Source organism: Dasypus novemcinctus, chromosome 8 (genome assembly GCF_030445035.2).
Source record: "Dasypus novemcinctus isolate mDasNov1 chromosome 8, mDasNov1.1.hap2, whole genome shotgun sequence".
NCBI lineage: Eukaryota > Metazoa > Chordata > Mammalia > Cingulata > Dasypodidae > Dasypus > Dasypus novemcinctus.
In genome coordinates, this window is record NC_080680.1 from 106,775,339 (window position 1) to 106,789,559 (window position 14,221).

At 48.0% G+C, this 14,221-nt stretch overlaps 1 protein-coding gene and 1 long non-coding RNA gene across 4 annotated transcripts; one reads left to right on the forward strand and one right to left on the reverse strand.

Moving 5' to 3' along the window:
- Window positions 1-4,135: 4,135 nt before the first annotated feature.
- LOC111766959 (uncharacterized) lies at window positions 4,136-8,724 on the reverse strand. The gene is made up of 2 exons (XR_009186926.1): window positions 8,134-8,724; window positions 4,136-4,487 (listed from the first exon to the last, which is right to left on the reverse strand). It is a non-coding gene; the product is annotated as an uncharacterized lncRNA (long non-coding RNA).
- Window positions 4,634-11,937, forward strand: RNF183 (ring finger protein 183). 3 transcript variants are annotated; one of them, XM_023592169.3, is made up of 3 exons: window positions 5,120-5,459; window positions 9,696-9,913; window positions 10,609-11,937. In XM_023592169.3, the coding sequence occupies exon 3, from the start codon at window positions 10,646-10,648 to the stop codon at window positions 11,222-11,224; it is 579 nt and encodes a 192-aa protein (XP_023447937.1). In that variant the 5' UTR covers window positions 5,120-5,459; window positions 9,696-9,913; window positions 10,609-10,645; the 3' UTR covers window positions 11,225-11,937. The 3 variants fall into 3 exon arrangements, with proteins under 3 accessions (XP_004470164.3, XP_023447937.1, XP_058158504.1); XM_058302521.2 differs by having other exon boundaries at window positions 5,380-5,459; window positions 9,721-9,913; XM_004470107.5 differs by lacking the exon at window positions 9,696-9,913 and having other exon boundaries at window positions 4,634-5,459.
- The last annotated feature ends 2,284 nt before the right edge of the window (window positions 11,938-14,221 follow it).

Sequence of the window (14,221 nt, forward strand, 5' to 3'; positions counted from 1 at the left end):
AAGTGTGCAGTCTAAAATATAAACCATAATGCAAACCCAAATGGAACCATGGTTAGTAGCTATGTTTCAGTATCTGTACATCAACTGTAGCAAATATAACATGAACATGTAAAAAGATCATTGCTGGGGAAGGGGGAAAAGGGTTTGATGTTGGAAATATGGGAGTCCCCTATATTGTATATGTGACTTTACTGTGATCTAAAACTTTTTTGAAGACAAAATTAGAAATTAAAAAAAAAGGATGTAGACACTGAGGAAGGCATGAGACTGCCTTGCCACTGTACATACAGGGCAATAGCTACTACAGTGATGAAAAGCAAAATGTCAAAAACAAAGTTTTATGACATTTTTCATTTTTTAATACCCCAATTAATTTTTTTACTCTATTTTAGTTTTTCTAAATTAGTATGTATTCTATTTCTAATCTTTAATCCTATCATTACTATTTCGTTTTCCTACTAATTGAATTTGGCGATATATTAGTCTTCATTTTTGAAGAAATTTTGGACCACAGAGGGGTTGAGCTATGGCAGGGGAGGAACACTTGTGTAGAGTGTTATTGATGGGGTCACATCGTTGGAAAGGAGTTCTCCAGGGCATGTATATAGGGTACATAAAAATGTTCAGATATTCGCTGCATATTGTCATAGTACATAGCGTTACAAACAACAACTGAGGGAGTGCTGAGTTCCTAGCCAGGGGAGCTCTGTCACATTCCCCAATGGAACAGCAACAATCCCCCAAGTGCAAAGGCAAAGATCAGTGAAGAAGGATGGTCCAATGATGAGCCCTTGATACTGATGACTATGCTTATGAGCCTGTGTGGCTGAAATTTCAACTAGGCCTACAGGTGCAGGGTGCCTAAGAGTTACCTCCTGAGAGCCTCCATGTTGCTCAAATGTGGCCACTCTCTAAGCTAAACATAGCATGTAAATGCATTACCTTCCCCCCAGCGTGGAACATGACTCCCAGGGATGAGCTTCCCTGGCACTGAGGGATTACTACCAATCACCAGCTGGTGATGCAACTATAAAAAGATCTTGAATAAAAGGGGGAAATGGTAAAGACAAATGAGTTTATATGGCTAAGAGACTTCAAAATGAGTTAGGACATCATCAGAGGGGTCGTGCTTATGCACATCTCAGCAGGATCCCAGAGATAACCAAAGTAGATACAACCCCAGGTACTGGTGCTCCTGAGGACTACGGAGACACACCGGTTCTGCAGTCTTGGCAGATGGCTCTGGAGTTCAGTGCCTTGTCAGTGGGTCCTATTTTGGAATTTGTGCTCCTGATTGGACTCAGATGTGGCTTCTCTACACATGCCTCTTCTGTCCCTTTTATTGAACCTGTGGTTGGTGCTGGGGTTGGTGTATATTCTGGAGACTTGAATCTCCGGACTGGCCATGAGCCACTTGGGTCCTGAGCCTCAACAGAGTTCACTGGACTTACCCACGTCCAATGACTTACTCTCCGGTTCATTGGACTTACCCACGTCAGCTAACACAGGGGTGAAGATGGTCAACTACCACACCAGGGAACCAAAAGTATCTACAATTGTAAGCAGGAGAATCACATCCATCAGCCATGCGGATCTAAGTCCCCTCTTGATTTAGAGGTAGAATGGATATCACTGTCCCAGGGTCCACAGGATAGAGGAATAAAACATGGATTAGACTGGACTTAATGGTATTCTACTATAGGACTATTGTGACTCTAGCAATGGAAGAAATTGTATCATTGATATGAAGAAAGTGGCCACAGTAGTTGCTGAGGGCAGGGAGAGGGAAGAAGAGATATGATGTAGGAGCATTTTTGGGACTGGAGTTGTCCTAAATGATATTGCAGGGACAGATGCTGGACATTATATATCCTGCCATAACCCACTGAATGGACTGGGGGAGGGTGTAAATTACAATGTAAACTATAATCCATGTGGAGCAGCATTGCTCCAAAATGTACTCACCAAATGCAATGAATGTACCACAATGATGAAAGAGGTTGTTAATGTGGGAGGAGTGGGGGAGGTGGGGTGTGGGGTATATGGGGACCTCTTATATTTTTTAGTGTAACATTTTCTGTGATCTATGTTATCTTTAAAAAACAATTTACATTTACCCTACAGCACCCAGTGCTGGCTGGGACATCCTCCTCCTGGTGTGAGGTCCTTGGGAAGCCTTTATGAATCTGAAGATGAATATAATCAGGACAAGTCAAGGAGCATAAATGGGGGTGCTTCTCTTAAATCAATACTCCTCACACTTTGGTGCACCCCCAAAAACTCCTGGGGGGTCTTCTGATTCAATAGGTCTGGAATGGGCTGGAGATTTTGTGTTTCCAACAACCTCTAGGTGATTTCTAGACTGCTGGGGCTGCTGTCAACTCTGCACAGGCTCAAGGCAAGGCTCTGACAAATGAGACTGAGCTGTCTCCCACAGAAGGGAGATGGCCCCTGCCTCGGCCAGGTTTGCTAAGCACAGAACCTGATCAAAACCTGACTCAGTCACTGCCTTTTTCCCATCGTCCTCTGCTCATCCACCTGCCCTCTGCTGCCTCTTCTTTACCACCCTCCGATCTTGGCTGGCCTGCACCAAGTCTCATGACTCTCCTTTAGAGGATACTGCTTAGGCAGGCGCTTTTCCACCTGGCTGGCCTCAGTCCCCCCACCACTCTGCCCCCGAGTACAAGCTAAATTAGTTTAACTCTCAAATTCCTGAGACGCCTCAGTACCTCCCCTGGGTATCTCCCCAGAAAAATTCCCACTGTTTGCAAAGTCCTCCCTGGTTCCCACCACCCACAGGCATCATGACCATGCATTTGCTCACCAGAAAAGCAGTGAACCAGAAAACGGCCAGGACTGCCTTGATTTTTATTTAAGTACTTGCAGTGCCCTGACTTCCTTAATCACCAGCACTACCAGCACCCCCTCCACCCCCGCTGTTGGCTTCTCCTAAATTCTGGATTTCTCAGCAACAGAAAACTCAGACTGATTTTCAGTGACCTTTCCCATTACAAAAGCAATACATGTTTATTATGGAAACTTTAGAAGACATAGATAAGAAAATGAAAATACCACGTGAGCCCATCACCCAGAGATAACCGTGGTAACATTCTGCCTCGAGGCCTTTCAGCGTGCATCAATTTTGTTTTACAAAATCTGACTTATAGTCCATGTAGCATTGTGTAAAATGCTTTCCTCCCCCATGAACACTATATTGTGACCGTTTTTAGAAGTCAGTAAAACTTCTCCAAGATCATTTAAAATGATTATGTCATCCCTACTTAATCAATGTGTTGGGTGTTTAGGTGGTTTTCAATAATTTGTGGTCAAAATAAAACCGTGATGAATATTCTCGCTCAACCCGAAGATTAGAGGCACATATTTTGATATTTCCGGGGAATTTTTAGATCAAAGTGTGTGAACTTCCTCATGACTTGCACTAGTGTTACCAAACTGGAAAGTGCGGCTTTCAAAGTCAAATCCAGACCCTTTGGGCTGAATCAGTGTCTGGACTCTCCACTAAACTAACTTGCCCTGACACTGGAAACCAGGGAATTCCAGAGCGGAGAGGCATAGTGAGGCTACCGGCTATTGCATTCCTCTGTCTCCAGCAAGGAAAGAGGAGAATTGTTTAGAGATCTTCCTAAAGTCCACAATTTTACTTTTACAGAATTCTAAGCTAACCTAAATCCTTTAATCATTTCTGCATGTATTCTTCCATCCAATATTTAAATATTTAAAATGAGGGGATTAGATCAATAGGGGATTGGTAAGTAATTTCTGGTACTGCCAATGAAATATGATACCCCATTAAAAAACTGAAAATCTCTATGTACTAAGACAGAATGATATCTTAGAAACATGAAGTGAAAAAATCAAGGTAGAGAACAATACATGCAAAATACCACCATTTTTTTGTAGAATGAAACTGAATTCAGAGACATTCGGCCATAGAAACTTTGTTTGTGTATGCCTAAAACATCTCTGGAAAGATACATAAGAAACTGACAGTATAATATCTTTAGTCTGTAGAGAGGGAAACTAGGTGGCTGGGGATGAAAATTTTCATGGCAAAATCAAACCTTTCACATGTTGAAATGTTAATTACATTTCAAAAAAATATAAAATGAAGGGATCAGGGTATCGATTACATCAACAAACACATTTATTTCTGTTTATTCTCCATACACCATTTAAAAAGTCAGGGAAGGAATAAAGGGAGAGGAACTTAAGTACAAAGACAATGTGAGAAGGAACGAAAGGTGAGTCATGTCGATAAACTTTGGTAAGTTACAGATTTCAGAACCAGACTTCCAATCTCAGCTCTCTAACCTGCTGCCCATGAACTCATGGGCAAAAAAATCCCTTCCTCTCTCCAAGCTTCTGATTCCTCATCTGCAGAACAGTAATGAGAAGTCGTTCGTTTATGTGTTCCACCCTGTGCCAGGACTGGACGGCCTGGGATTGCTGGGAGGATTCGGTGTTTCCTAAAGCACAAAGAAAACCACAGTTATTACTTTTAATAATATGGTTGCTGTTTTTAGCTACTATTGCCTTTGGTATTTGTCAGTCGATAGGAAAAAGTGATTGTCTTACTTAAATGTGAATTTCTCTAAGGTTGAACATTAATATGCATGCACGTATAATCCACTTGCATTTCTTTTTCTGTGATTTTCCTGACATATAATGAAAATTGTTCTAGTTAATCTTTACTGCATGTTACTGTGCGCCAGTGCCTGGGTTAAACTCTCCACACATGTATTATCTCATTTCATCTGCAGAGTCAGTAGGTGAAATTATTTCCCCCATTTTCAGGCAAGGAAACTGAGGCTTGGGGAAGCTGATTTACTCTTCTCCACCTAGAGTCTGGATCCCCTGTGGGGACTGGACTCTGACCCAGAAGTCTGATTTGCTGGAGAACCCAGGCTTTTCATCCTTAAACTCAACTGCCTCTTCCCTTCCTGTTGTTCTGTTGGGTTATCTGCCTTTTTCTTAATATTTAGCGAGAACTCTTTGTGTCTCGAGTGTGGGGCTCAGCGTGGGGAGGGATCCCTCTGGGGTGAGCCGAGGGGCAGACGGGCCTCCAGAGAAACCGGCTTGTGGTCAAAGTCAGGCTGTGCGGGAGAGCAGGGCAGGGCAGCGCGCCGAGGGCGGGCACCAGCCGGGATGACCCACGGCGGAACAGCCCAGCACAGGGGCCTGCGAGGGTGGGGAGGACTTCAACCCCCCAGAGAAAAAACCAGGGTGACTCACGGGAGGAAGTGGCAGAGACTGAGCTTCCAAGCTGTCCCCTGCAGGAGCAGACAGTGCAAAGTCAAGAGGAGGGAGCGGAGAGGCTGGCCCCGGGCTGCCTGGCCACCCGCGCGGAAGAGGCCCGCCCACAGCTCCTGGAAAGCGGGCGCCCAGCACCTGCTGCCAGGGCTGCAGGGAGGGCAGGAGGAGGGAGCTCCGCAGGGCAGGTAAGGAGACCGCCGGGACGTGGAGGGAAGGGCCCCAGAGACCTGGCAGGCACCACGGTCCAGTGGGGGACTCCTGGGTTTGTCTTTCAAGCTTAGCCACTCTTCAGCTGCGGAGGCCTGGGCAGATCCCTTCATAAGGCTGAGCCTCAGTTTCCCCTTCTGTGAAATGGGTAGAAAAATAAATGGCACTCTGCGGTGGAGCACCTGCTGTGTCCTGCTGGGCACGTTACCCACATTTCTCCTTCCTCACCAGAACCCTGTAAGATGGGGATATTGACCCATTTTACAGAAGAAAATGAAGCTAGAGAGGTTAAGCCATTTGTCCAAGATACCACAGCAAATAAGTCTGGTTCCTTCTGCTTTCCACTCCCCACCCTGCTTCCTCCCAGGGTAATTTTAAACAATCCAATAGCATTATGCAAAAGGGAGAAAAATGGTAAAAGTCAATTAAGATACTGCTTAGATCTTAACTAGACTGGGGCCCTTTGTGAACTGTGAAGTGCTGTGGAATGCAAGTTCATCAGCTCTATTGTCCTGAGTTGAGACCGCTGGGGCCACACTACGGATACTTAACATTTGGCCGATTGACTTGGTCACAGGCTGTGGTGTGGTGTGGTGGTTAGGACTTACTGAAGCTGAGGTGTCCTGGCTTGGGGGTGGGGTGGATACGTGGCCCCTGGAGAGACTGGACTCTGCCTGACCTACTGAACCTGAAGCCACAGTGGGTGCCTGAGGGGCCTGCGGCAGGTAAGGGGCCAGGCGGTGGAGCAGCCGCGCCCACCTCGTCAACAGCTTTGTGCAGGTGACACGCTTCTCGCCCCTCCAGAATCTCACCACAGGGCTAGGAGGTGGCGGAACCAGTAACTTTATCCCATCAGAGAGGAAAAATTGGGGCTCAGAGAGGCCAAATAACTGCCCCAGGGTACCCTAATTCATTAGACAGGAGTCCCCCACTCCTTGCAAGCGCCTCACGTCCCTTTGCTCTTTCCTTTTGGGGACAGGAGGAAGAGGAGGCATAGTCTTTCCCGGAGCCTAGAGAGAAAGCTCTGCTTTGGGGGCCTGAGAGGGACCTTGGAGTCGTAACCCAAGCTTGCTGGAGTAAGATAGATAAAAAAAAAGATAGTTAAAAAACAACCACCCTATAATCCTATCCCCAGAGATAACTGCTATTGACATTTTGTATTTCTCTTTCCAGATGTTTTTTCCACTGTACATATATTTGTAAAATTAGATTGTATTATAATATGGTTTTATTCCTATTCTTTTTTCATTTGAAAACATATTAGATCATAAACATATTTCCATATTATTAGCTATTTTATGTCAGCATTTTTAAAGGCTGCAGACTGTCTCTTTGTATGCATACAGCAGAATTTACTTCATCAATAAACTATCAGATAATTAGGTTGTTCTCAGTGCTTCACTGTTAGCCAGTGCTGAGATGGGTATCTCTAATCACATCTTTGAAGAGTCCTTGATTACACCTGTGGGATAGATTCCCAGGTTGGGGACTGCTGGGTCAAAAGTTATGCACGTTTTAAGCCTTTTGCTAAGTATTAAAGGAATGCTTCAGGCATACTCTGGAATTCAGGGGCTCCTCAAAGCTGGATGCAGAAAACTTTCTCTTGGCCTTGGAGTCAGCCTTGACACTTCCTTTCCCTCAAATCCATTTGCAGTAGTGATACCAATCTGCTTGTATATGGTCTTTTTTGGTGCCAGGCTATATCCAAGAGCTTTATGCCACCCCCCACGCCCCATATATATATTTTTTCTCTCTAAGTATTTTATTTATCACTGAAAGAAAACAGTAGCAAGTTCTTAGTTGGCTTCAATAAGACCAGATAGTGAATCTTTAACATAGCTCTGCGCTCCAAAATTGAGGTCAACACAGTCATTACTACAAAGTATTGTTGAAAGAATCTATCCTGAAGAGAAAGAAATTTAGGAAAAAAGAATTTAAACATTTCCTACAAACCACATATTTACAAATACTGTCATATTTAAAATGCTTGAAAGCCATGATTTCTCCATTAATGGAAAAGCAGTTTGCTCCCGATATACTACTTTTAGTTTCCTTTTCAGATGAGGAAATTGAGGCACAGAGCAGTTGCTCGATTCAACTAGGGTCAGAGCCTTAACAGGCAGTGGATCTGCCACCACGAGCCTCGGTGGTCTGGTTCCAAAGTCTACACTGCCCACCGCCTTTTGGAAGCTGTTTTTGACTCGTCTCCAATCTTTTACCCCCTCCCCTTTTATCTTCTCCACCATCGTCTGACCTGGCCCAAGTATCCCTATCACGTCTGAACCATTGCTCAGTCCCAGCTGGTCTTCCATTTCCACTCTTGTCCCTCTCAGGCTCTCCTCTGCTCTGCAGCTGGAATGGGGTTCTAAAAATGTAAACAAGGGAGTGGGAGGAGCTTAGCAGTTGAGCGCCTGCTTTGCATGTACGATACATGCAGTTTCAATACCTGATACCTCCTAAAAAAATGCAAACAGCATTAGATCCCTCCCTGACTTAAAGCCTTTCCCTTGTTTTACTTCACACCCAAATGCATTCGAAGCTTGCTGGTCCTGCTTCCTGCTCTGGCTTACCTTGAGCCTCTCTCCCACACCAGCTCCCTCCGCCTGGCTGCTTTTCACTTCCTCAAATCAGCAGAGCTCATTCTCACCTTACCGTTTTGGTACATGCTGTTCCCTTGATCTTGAATGCTTTTTCCCTCCACTCTGCTTGGCTGGATTCTTCTCATCCTTCAGCCTCAGCTTCTTAGCACCTCTTTGGAGAAAGCTTTTCTGGTAGTCTCATCTGAAGCAGCCAACTTCTCCACACCCTCTTCTCCCTGCTTTGTAGCAGTCATCAAAATCATGCATTTATTATCTATTCCTCATTGGCTGTCTCTTTCCCTCACTAGACTGAATGCCATGAGCTCAAAGGCCATGCCTCTTGTGTTCTCCATTATGTAGCCAGTGCCTAGCACAGGGCTTGGCACACAGTGAGCCAACAGATGGGTGAATGGTGTATGGATCAGGCATTGCTAAAGACCTCGGCAGACAGCCTTGGGCAGGGCTGCTCCATTCCTTCTGTCTCGCTTCACTTCCTTTCCCCCTACATGGGGCAGTGACAGAGGGCTTGGAAAAAACCAAGACGGCTTGGTGAGAGAGTATAGGCAGATCTTGCTTCACGTGTTGACCCTGGCAGGGGAGATGATGTCACACCAGGGGCACGAGGGAGACTCACTGACGCAGAATCTTCCCCGGCACAGTTCCTGGATTCCTACCACAAGAGACTTACAGACTTAGAGGCCAGCACAAGGAATCTCCCGATAAAAGGCAGGCACCTATTGTCTCGCTGACAATACACCCGGGACAGGTGGAATGAATGGATGCTGCTCCGTTCTGTCTTTGTGACAGTAGCCTGGTGGTGGTGGGCTGGGAGTCTGAAGACACGGGTCCCAGTGTCAGCATTAGCTAGCTGGGTGGCCTGGGGTGAGTCACCTCTTGTCTCCCATCTGCAAAGTGAATGTCCACCCCCGCCCCTGAAGCTCAACTCTTCAAATTAGTCAGATGACCAATAAAAGAAACAGGCACAAGCCAATTGTTTGTGGATGAAGTAGGGGAGCTGGGCTGGAGTGCTCCTCTCGCCTAACTCCCCCCTTTCAACCCTCCCCCCCCCACCACCAAGGTTGGGTGGGACAGCAGCCATTTGGGGTCAGCTCCTGCCAAGTTGGCCAGCTGTGCTCTAAGAACAGGGCATGGGGAGGTGGTGGGGTATATGGGAACTCCCTATATCTCCTATGTAACTTTTATGTAATCTAAAAAAATCTCTAAAAAGGAAATTTTTTACATGAAAAAAAAGAACAAGGCAGAAAGCAGGAAGGCTTGCAGTTTCTGGTTGTGGTTGAACTTGATATTCAGGGCCTCGAGGCTATGAAGTAGGTGGATTTCATAGCTGTCAGTCCTGGGCAGGCAGCCCCACTCTGTCTGGGAGGAAGGAGGAGTTTCCAGCTATTTCAGAAAAGAAATGAGGGCCCAGGAGATGGGGACGTGGGGAAGCCCAGAAGGCTCGCTAACCCTCTGTACAATCTACGAAAAGGAGAGTGTCACCCCTATCTTCCCCGGTCCAGGTCTGGAAGGGGCCACCCACAATCTTGTAGATTCTTGGCTTCCCCGGTGGGTTGGCTGCCACTCCCTGGGGGAACTAAGGTCCCCACCGTCCCTCCTCCCCTCCTCGCCACCCAGGCAGCCGCTCTGGCCTTCGCTCCAGGCAGGTGTGCTCCAGAGGCTGCAGCAGGGCCACCTGGCAGGCGGCTCCAGGTGCTGCGTGTGCGCTGCCATGGAGACGGCTGGGGGGGTTGGCAGCGAGCAGGCAGCCTCCCAAAGCTTTGCGGATCCGGGCGAGGGAAAGACTGGAACCCCAGGCCCTTCAGGGCAGGCTGCCTGATCACCCTAGTGCCCAGGTAGGTGCCCCAAGGATTTCCTGGGACCTGGGGAGGGAAGAGGAGGCAGGGGAGGCCGAGTGCTGAGAGGAGGCTTTGGAAGGGTTGATCTGGGCACCTGGGAGGGACACCCCACTCCCCCCGAGGCTTCCAGTCAAGGGGGAAAGCCCTACCAGGGACCCCTTGCCAGGCCAGGGCCATGCGCCCGTGCCAGGACTGGGCCAGTTGGCTCTGGAGGGTTGGCCCTGCAGCCAAGGGGAGATGGGAAGGAGGGCCTGCGAGTGTTCCTGGAGGAGGGACAGAGCAGGGACATCAGAGCTCACTTCTGCTCTAGTCGGAGGTAGCAGGGAAGGAAATATTTGACTGTTAGCAAAAGCTCTGGCTGTGGCTCCCCTGCCCCCTCCGTGGGCTCCGGGCAGCCGCGGGCAGAGCCCTGGAGCGGGAGGAGCGGTTTCAGCCCTCTCCCTCCAGTGTGGCTTGTGCAGGCGTGGCTGGGCCTGTGCGGGGGAGGCTGCGGGAGCGGCCAGGCTTAGCCCGCCGGCTCAGCAACCGGGCGATCTGGAACAAATCGCTTCATCGCTTTGAACCGAAGGTGTGTTTTTTTCATCTGTAAAACGCGGATGATAATGTCTTTTAACGCTCACAGAACGCTTAGCCCAGGGCGCAGGGCCGGGACGGAGTTTAATGCTGTGCCTTTGTCCTTCCCTTTGGGCCAGACAGCTCCAGCGAGGCCCGGCAGCCTTTGGTCCGAGGATGGCGGAGCCGCCGGGCCGCGAGCCTGAGGCCGAGTGCCCGGTCTGCTGGAACCCCTTCAACAACACCTTCCACACCCCCAAAGTGCTGGACTGCTGCCACTCCTTCTGCGTGGAATGCCTGGCCCACCTGAGCCTGGTGACGCCCGCCCGGCGCCGGCTGCTGTGCCCGCTCTGTCGCCAGCCCACGGTGCTGGCCTCGGGGCAGCCCGTCACCGACCTGCCCACGGACACGGCCGTGCTGACGCTGCTCCGCCTGGAGCCCCACCACGTCATCCTGGAAGGCCGGCAGCTCTGCCTCAAGGACCAGCCCAAGAGCCGCTACTTCCTGCGCCAGCCCCGGGTCTACACGCTGGACCTCGGCCCCGAGCCCGGGAGCCAGGCTGGGCACCCCCAGGACGCGGCCCCTGCCACCAGGCCTGGGCCCGTCTCCATCCCCAGCCGCTACTCCCTGAGGGAGTGCTTCCGCAACCCTCAGTTCCGGATCTTTGCCTACCTGATGGCCGTCATCCTCAGCGTCACCGTGCTGCTGGTCTTCTCCATTTTTTGGACCAAGCAGTTCATCTGGGGTGTGGGGTGAGCGCTCCGTTCCCAGACAGGGAGCCAAGCCTTTCACAGTCGCTGCTCAGGAGACTCCACCTTGCTGCTGGTGTGGGGACTGGAGGGTCTCCCTTTGTAGTATTGTTCATTTGAAATCCAGGGATCAGTTGGGAACACAGAGGGCCCTATTATGAGAGCTCTGAAAGCTAAGGGCTGGGAGAAGATGGGGAGGGACCTGTGGCCGAGAACCATGGGGTCGCAGAAGGCCCGAGAAGCACACCTGTGGCTATAGAGCGACACAGCAAGTTGTGCCAAAGGGCTGGACAATGGTATCCAGGAACCCACTTCGTCCAAAGAGCAGGGTGCATTTCTCACCAGAGCTGCCTTGAACTCAGATCACATTGCTTTGAGTTGCTCTTTTTATTATGTGTTGCTAAAAAAAAATTTGGAAAGTAAGCTTCACTTCTGTGGGCAAATGTCTCTCCCCTTTTAGGCTTTCTCTTTGGATGTCTTGCCACCAGCCCCAGTAAACATGGACTGTATTCATTAATTCATTCACTTATTCATTCAACAACCATTTATTGCGCTGGCGCTAAGTGCCAGAACTAGGGGACGGAAAGAGTAGGACTATCCAGGCGTAACGATAGCCCTTACTAGAGGGGAGGGCACGCTCGTTCAACCGCCTCTTGTATAAGAAAATCTTTTGCTAGCATGTGTGTTATTATGGAGTTTTTAAATTATTTTACTTATTTATTTATTGTTTAAAGATTTATTTTATTTCTCCCCATCCCCCTTGTTGTTTGTACTCACTGTCTGCTCTTTGTGTCTGTTTGTTGTGTGCTCTCTGTGTCTGCTTGTCTTCTTTTTAGGAGGCACTGAAAACCAAACCCAGGACCTCCCATATGGTAGGGAAGTGCCCAATTGCTGGAACCACTCTACTCTCTGCTTGTTGTATCTCTCATTGTGTCTCCTTGTTGTGTTATCTTGTTGTACCAGGTTGCTGTTTTGCTCATCTTCTTTAGGAGGCACCGGGAACCGAACCCAAGACCTCCCATGTGGTAGGCGGGTGCCCAGCTGCTTGAGCCATATCCACTTCTCTATTTATTTTTAAAGAAGCTTTACTTTTACATAAATGTTACATCAAAAATATAGGGGATTCCCACATAACCACCCCTTCTCCTCCCCCACTTTCTTTAACAACATCTTTCATTAATATGGTACATTTGTTACAGTTTTGATAAACACATTTTTTTTTAAGATTTATTTTTTTAATGTGTTTCTTTCCCCTTCCCCCTCCCCCCCAGTTATCTGCTCTCTGTGTTCATTTGCTGTGTGTTCTTCTGTGTCCACTTCAATTCTTGTCAGCGGCACGGGAATCTGTGTTTCTTTTTGTTGCATCATATTGCTGCGTCAGCTCTCTGTGTGTGTGGCGCCACTCCAGGGCAGGCTGGACTTTCTTTCGCCCTGGGCGTCTCTCCTTATGGGGTGCACTCCTTGCGTGTGGGGCTCCCCTATGCGGGGAACACCCCTGTGTGGCACAGCACTCCTTGTGTGCATCAGCACTGTGCATGGGCCAGCTGCACATGGGTCAGGGAGGTCCTGGATTTGAACCGTGGACCTCCCGTGTGGTAGGCGAATGCCCTATCCATTGAGCCAAGTCAGCTTCCCATGATAAACACGTTTTGAAGCATCAGTATTAACCATGGTCCATAGTTTACACTTTACACCACACAATTTATTTTTCTATTTTTTTTATTTAGGTACCAGGCTCCAGGATTGAACCCTGGACCTCCTGTGTGTGAAGCTGGTGGTCAGACATTGAGCCACATCGGCTCCCCCCAGGAGTCAGTTTTTCCATTTGCTTGTTTTTTGTTGTTTTTGTTTGTTTTTAGGAGGTACTGGAGAGCAAACCTGGGATCTCCCATGTGGGAAGCAGGAACTCAACCACTTGAGCCACATCCGCTTCCCTGTACCATACAACTGACAAAATGTATAACGGCTTGTATCCATCATTGGATTGTCATGCAGGACAATTCCAATGCCCCAAAAAGGCCACTTATTACACTTATTCTTACCTCTCCCTCCCCTCAGAACCTCTGGTGGCCACTGCCTATATATCAATGATACAAGTTCTTCCATTGCTAGAATACTAATAAGACTATAATAGAATAATAATGTTTACTTTAGTCCATTGTTCATTCTCCAATCTTGAGGATTTTGGAATGGTGATGCCCCCTCTGACTGAGAGGGGGCTTAGATCCCACGGGGCAGATGGATGGAACTGTCTTGCTTGCAGTTGTGGATACTCTGTTATTTGGAATGGGTGTTGTCCATTATCATCCTTTTGTTAGTTGTCCTGGGTGAGTCCAGTGATTCAGAGCAAAAGTGTTGCAGCTCTGCTGAGATTCAGGGCTCAACTGGCACTAAACAGACCCAAGATTTAAATCTCTGGGGCATATATTTAACAAGTATAGTGCTAATTATAGGTTCAAGTAAAAGGGGCAGAAGAGCTGAGTGTAGAGAAATTATAGATAAGACTTAACGCCGTTACAATGGGGAGCATGTATTCCAAAGTAAGGCCCACTGACCGGATGCCGAATTCCTGAGACTTTCTGCCCTGCCTTAGTGTCTAGATGTCTGTAGAGCTGTTCATGGAGTTCTTGGAGTATATGTGTTTCCAGGTGAAAGAAGTCAGGGTTAGTGGCATAAAAGCAATCTGGGATTTGAAAGGATAGATCCTTTCATTCCTCCTGGTAAATGCAAAGACCCTGATTAGAAGAGTCGGTGTAGGTGATGTCATCTCTCCTTCCCCAAGCCTCAAGAGGTAAGACAGAAACCTTTGGATAGAGGCAAAACCTTAGCTCCCTTCCCAGACCAGGGCAGGTGAGGGGACCCTGGTTTTCACTTTACTTTAGACTCTAGGAATCAATGAAAGTAGGTAGAAATTGATTGCTTGAGCAGCTACTTCACTACCAGTTGCCGTTTCTGCAGTCTAAAACCCTGAACTGTGCTTCCCCAATTTTAAAGTTGCCTGATG

Bases quoted from the DNA above. Each gene is read 5' to 3' on its own strand.
- RNF183 (XM_004470107.5), top strand. From the start codon at position 5,167: ATGACCCACGGCGGAACAGCCCAGCACAGGGGCCTGCGAGGGTGGGGA. The intron at 5,460-10,608 runs GTAAGGAGACCG...CCTTTGGGCCAG, and splicing joins GAGGGAGCTCCGCAGGGCAG to ACAGCTCCAGCGAGGCCCGG.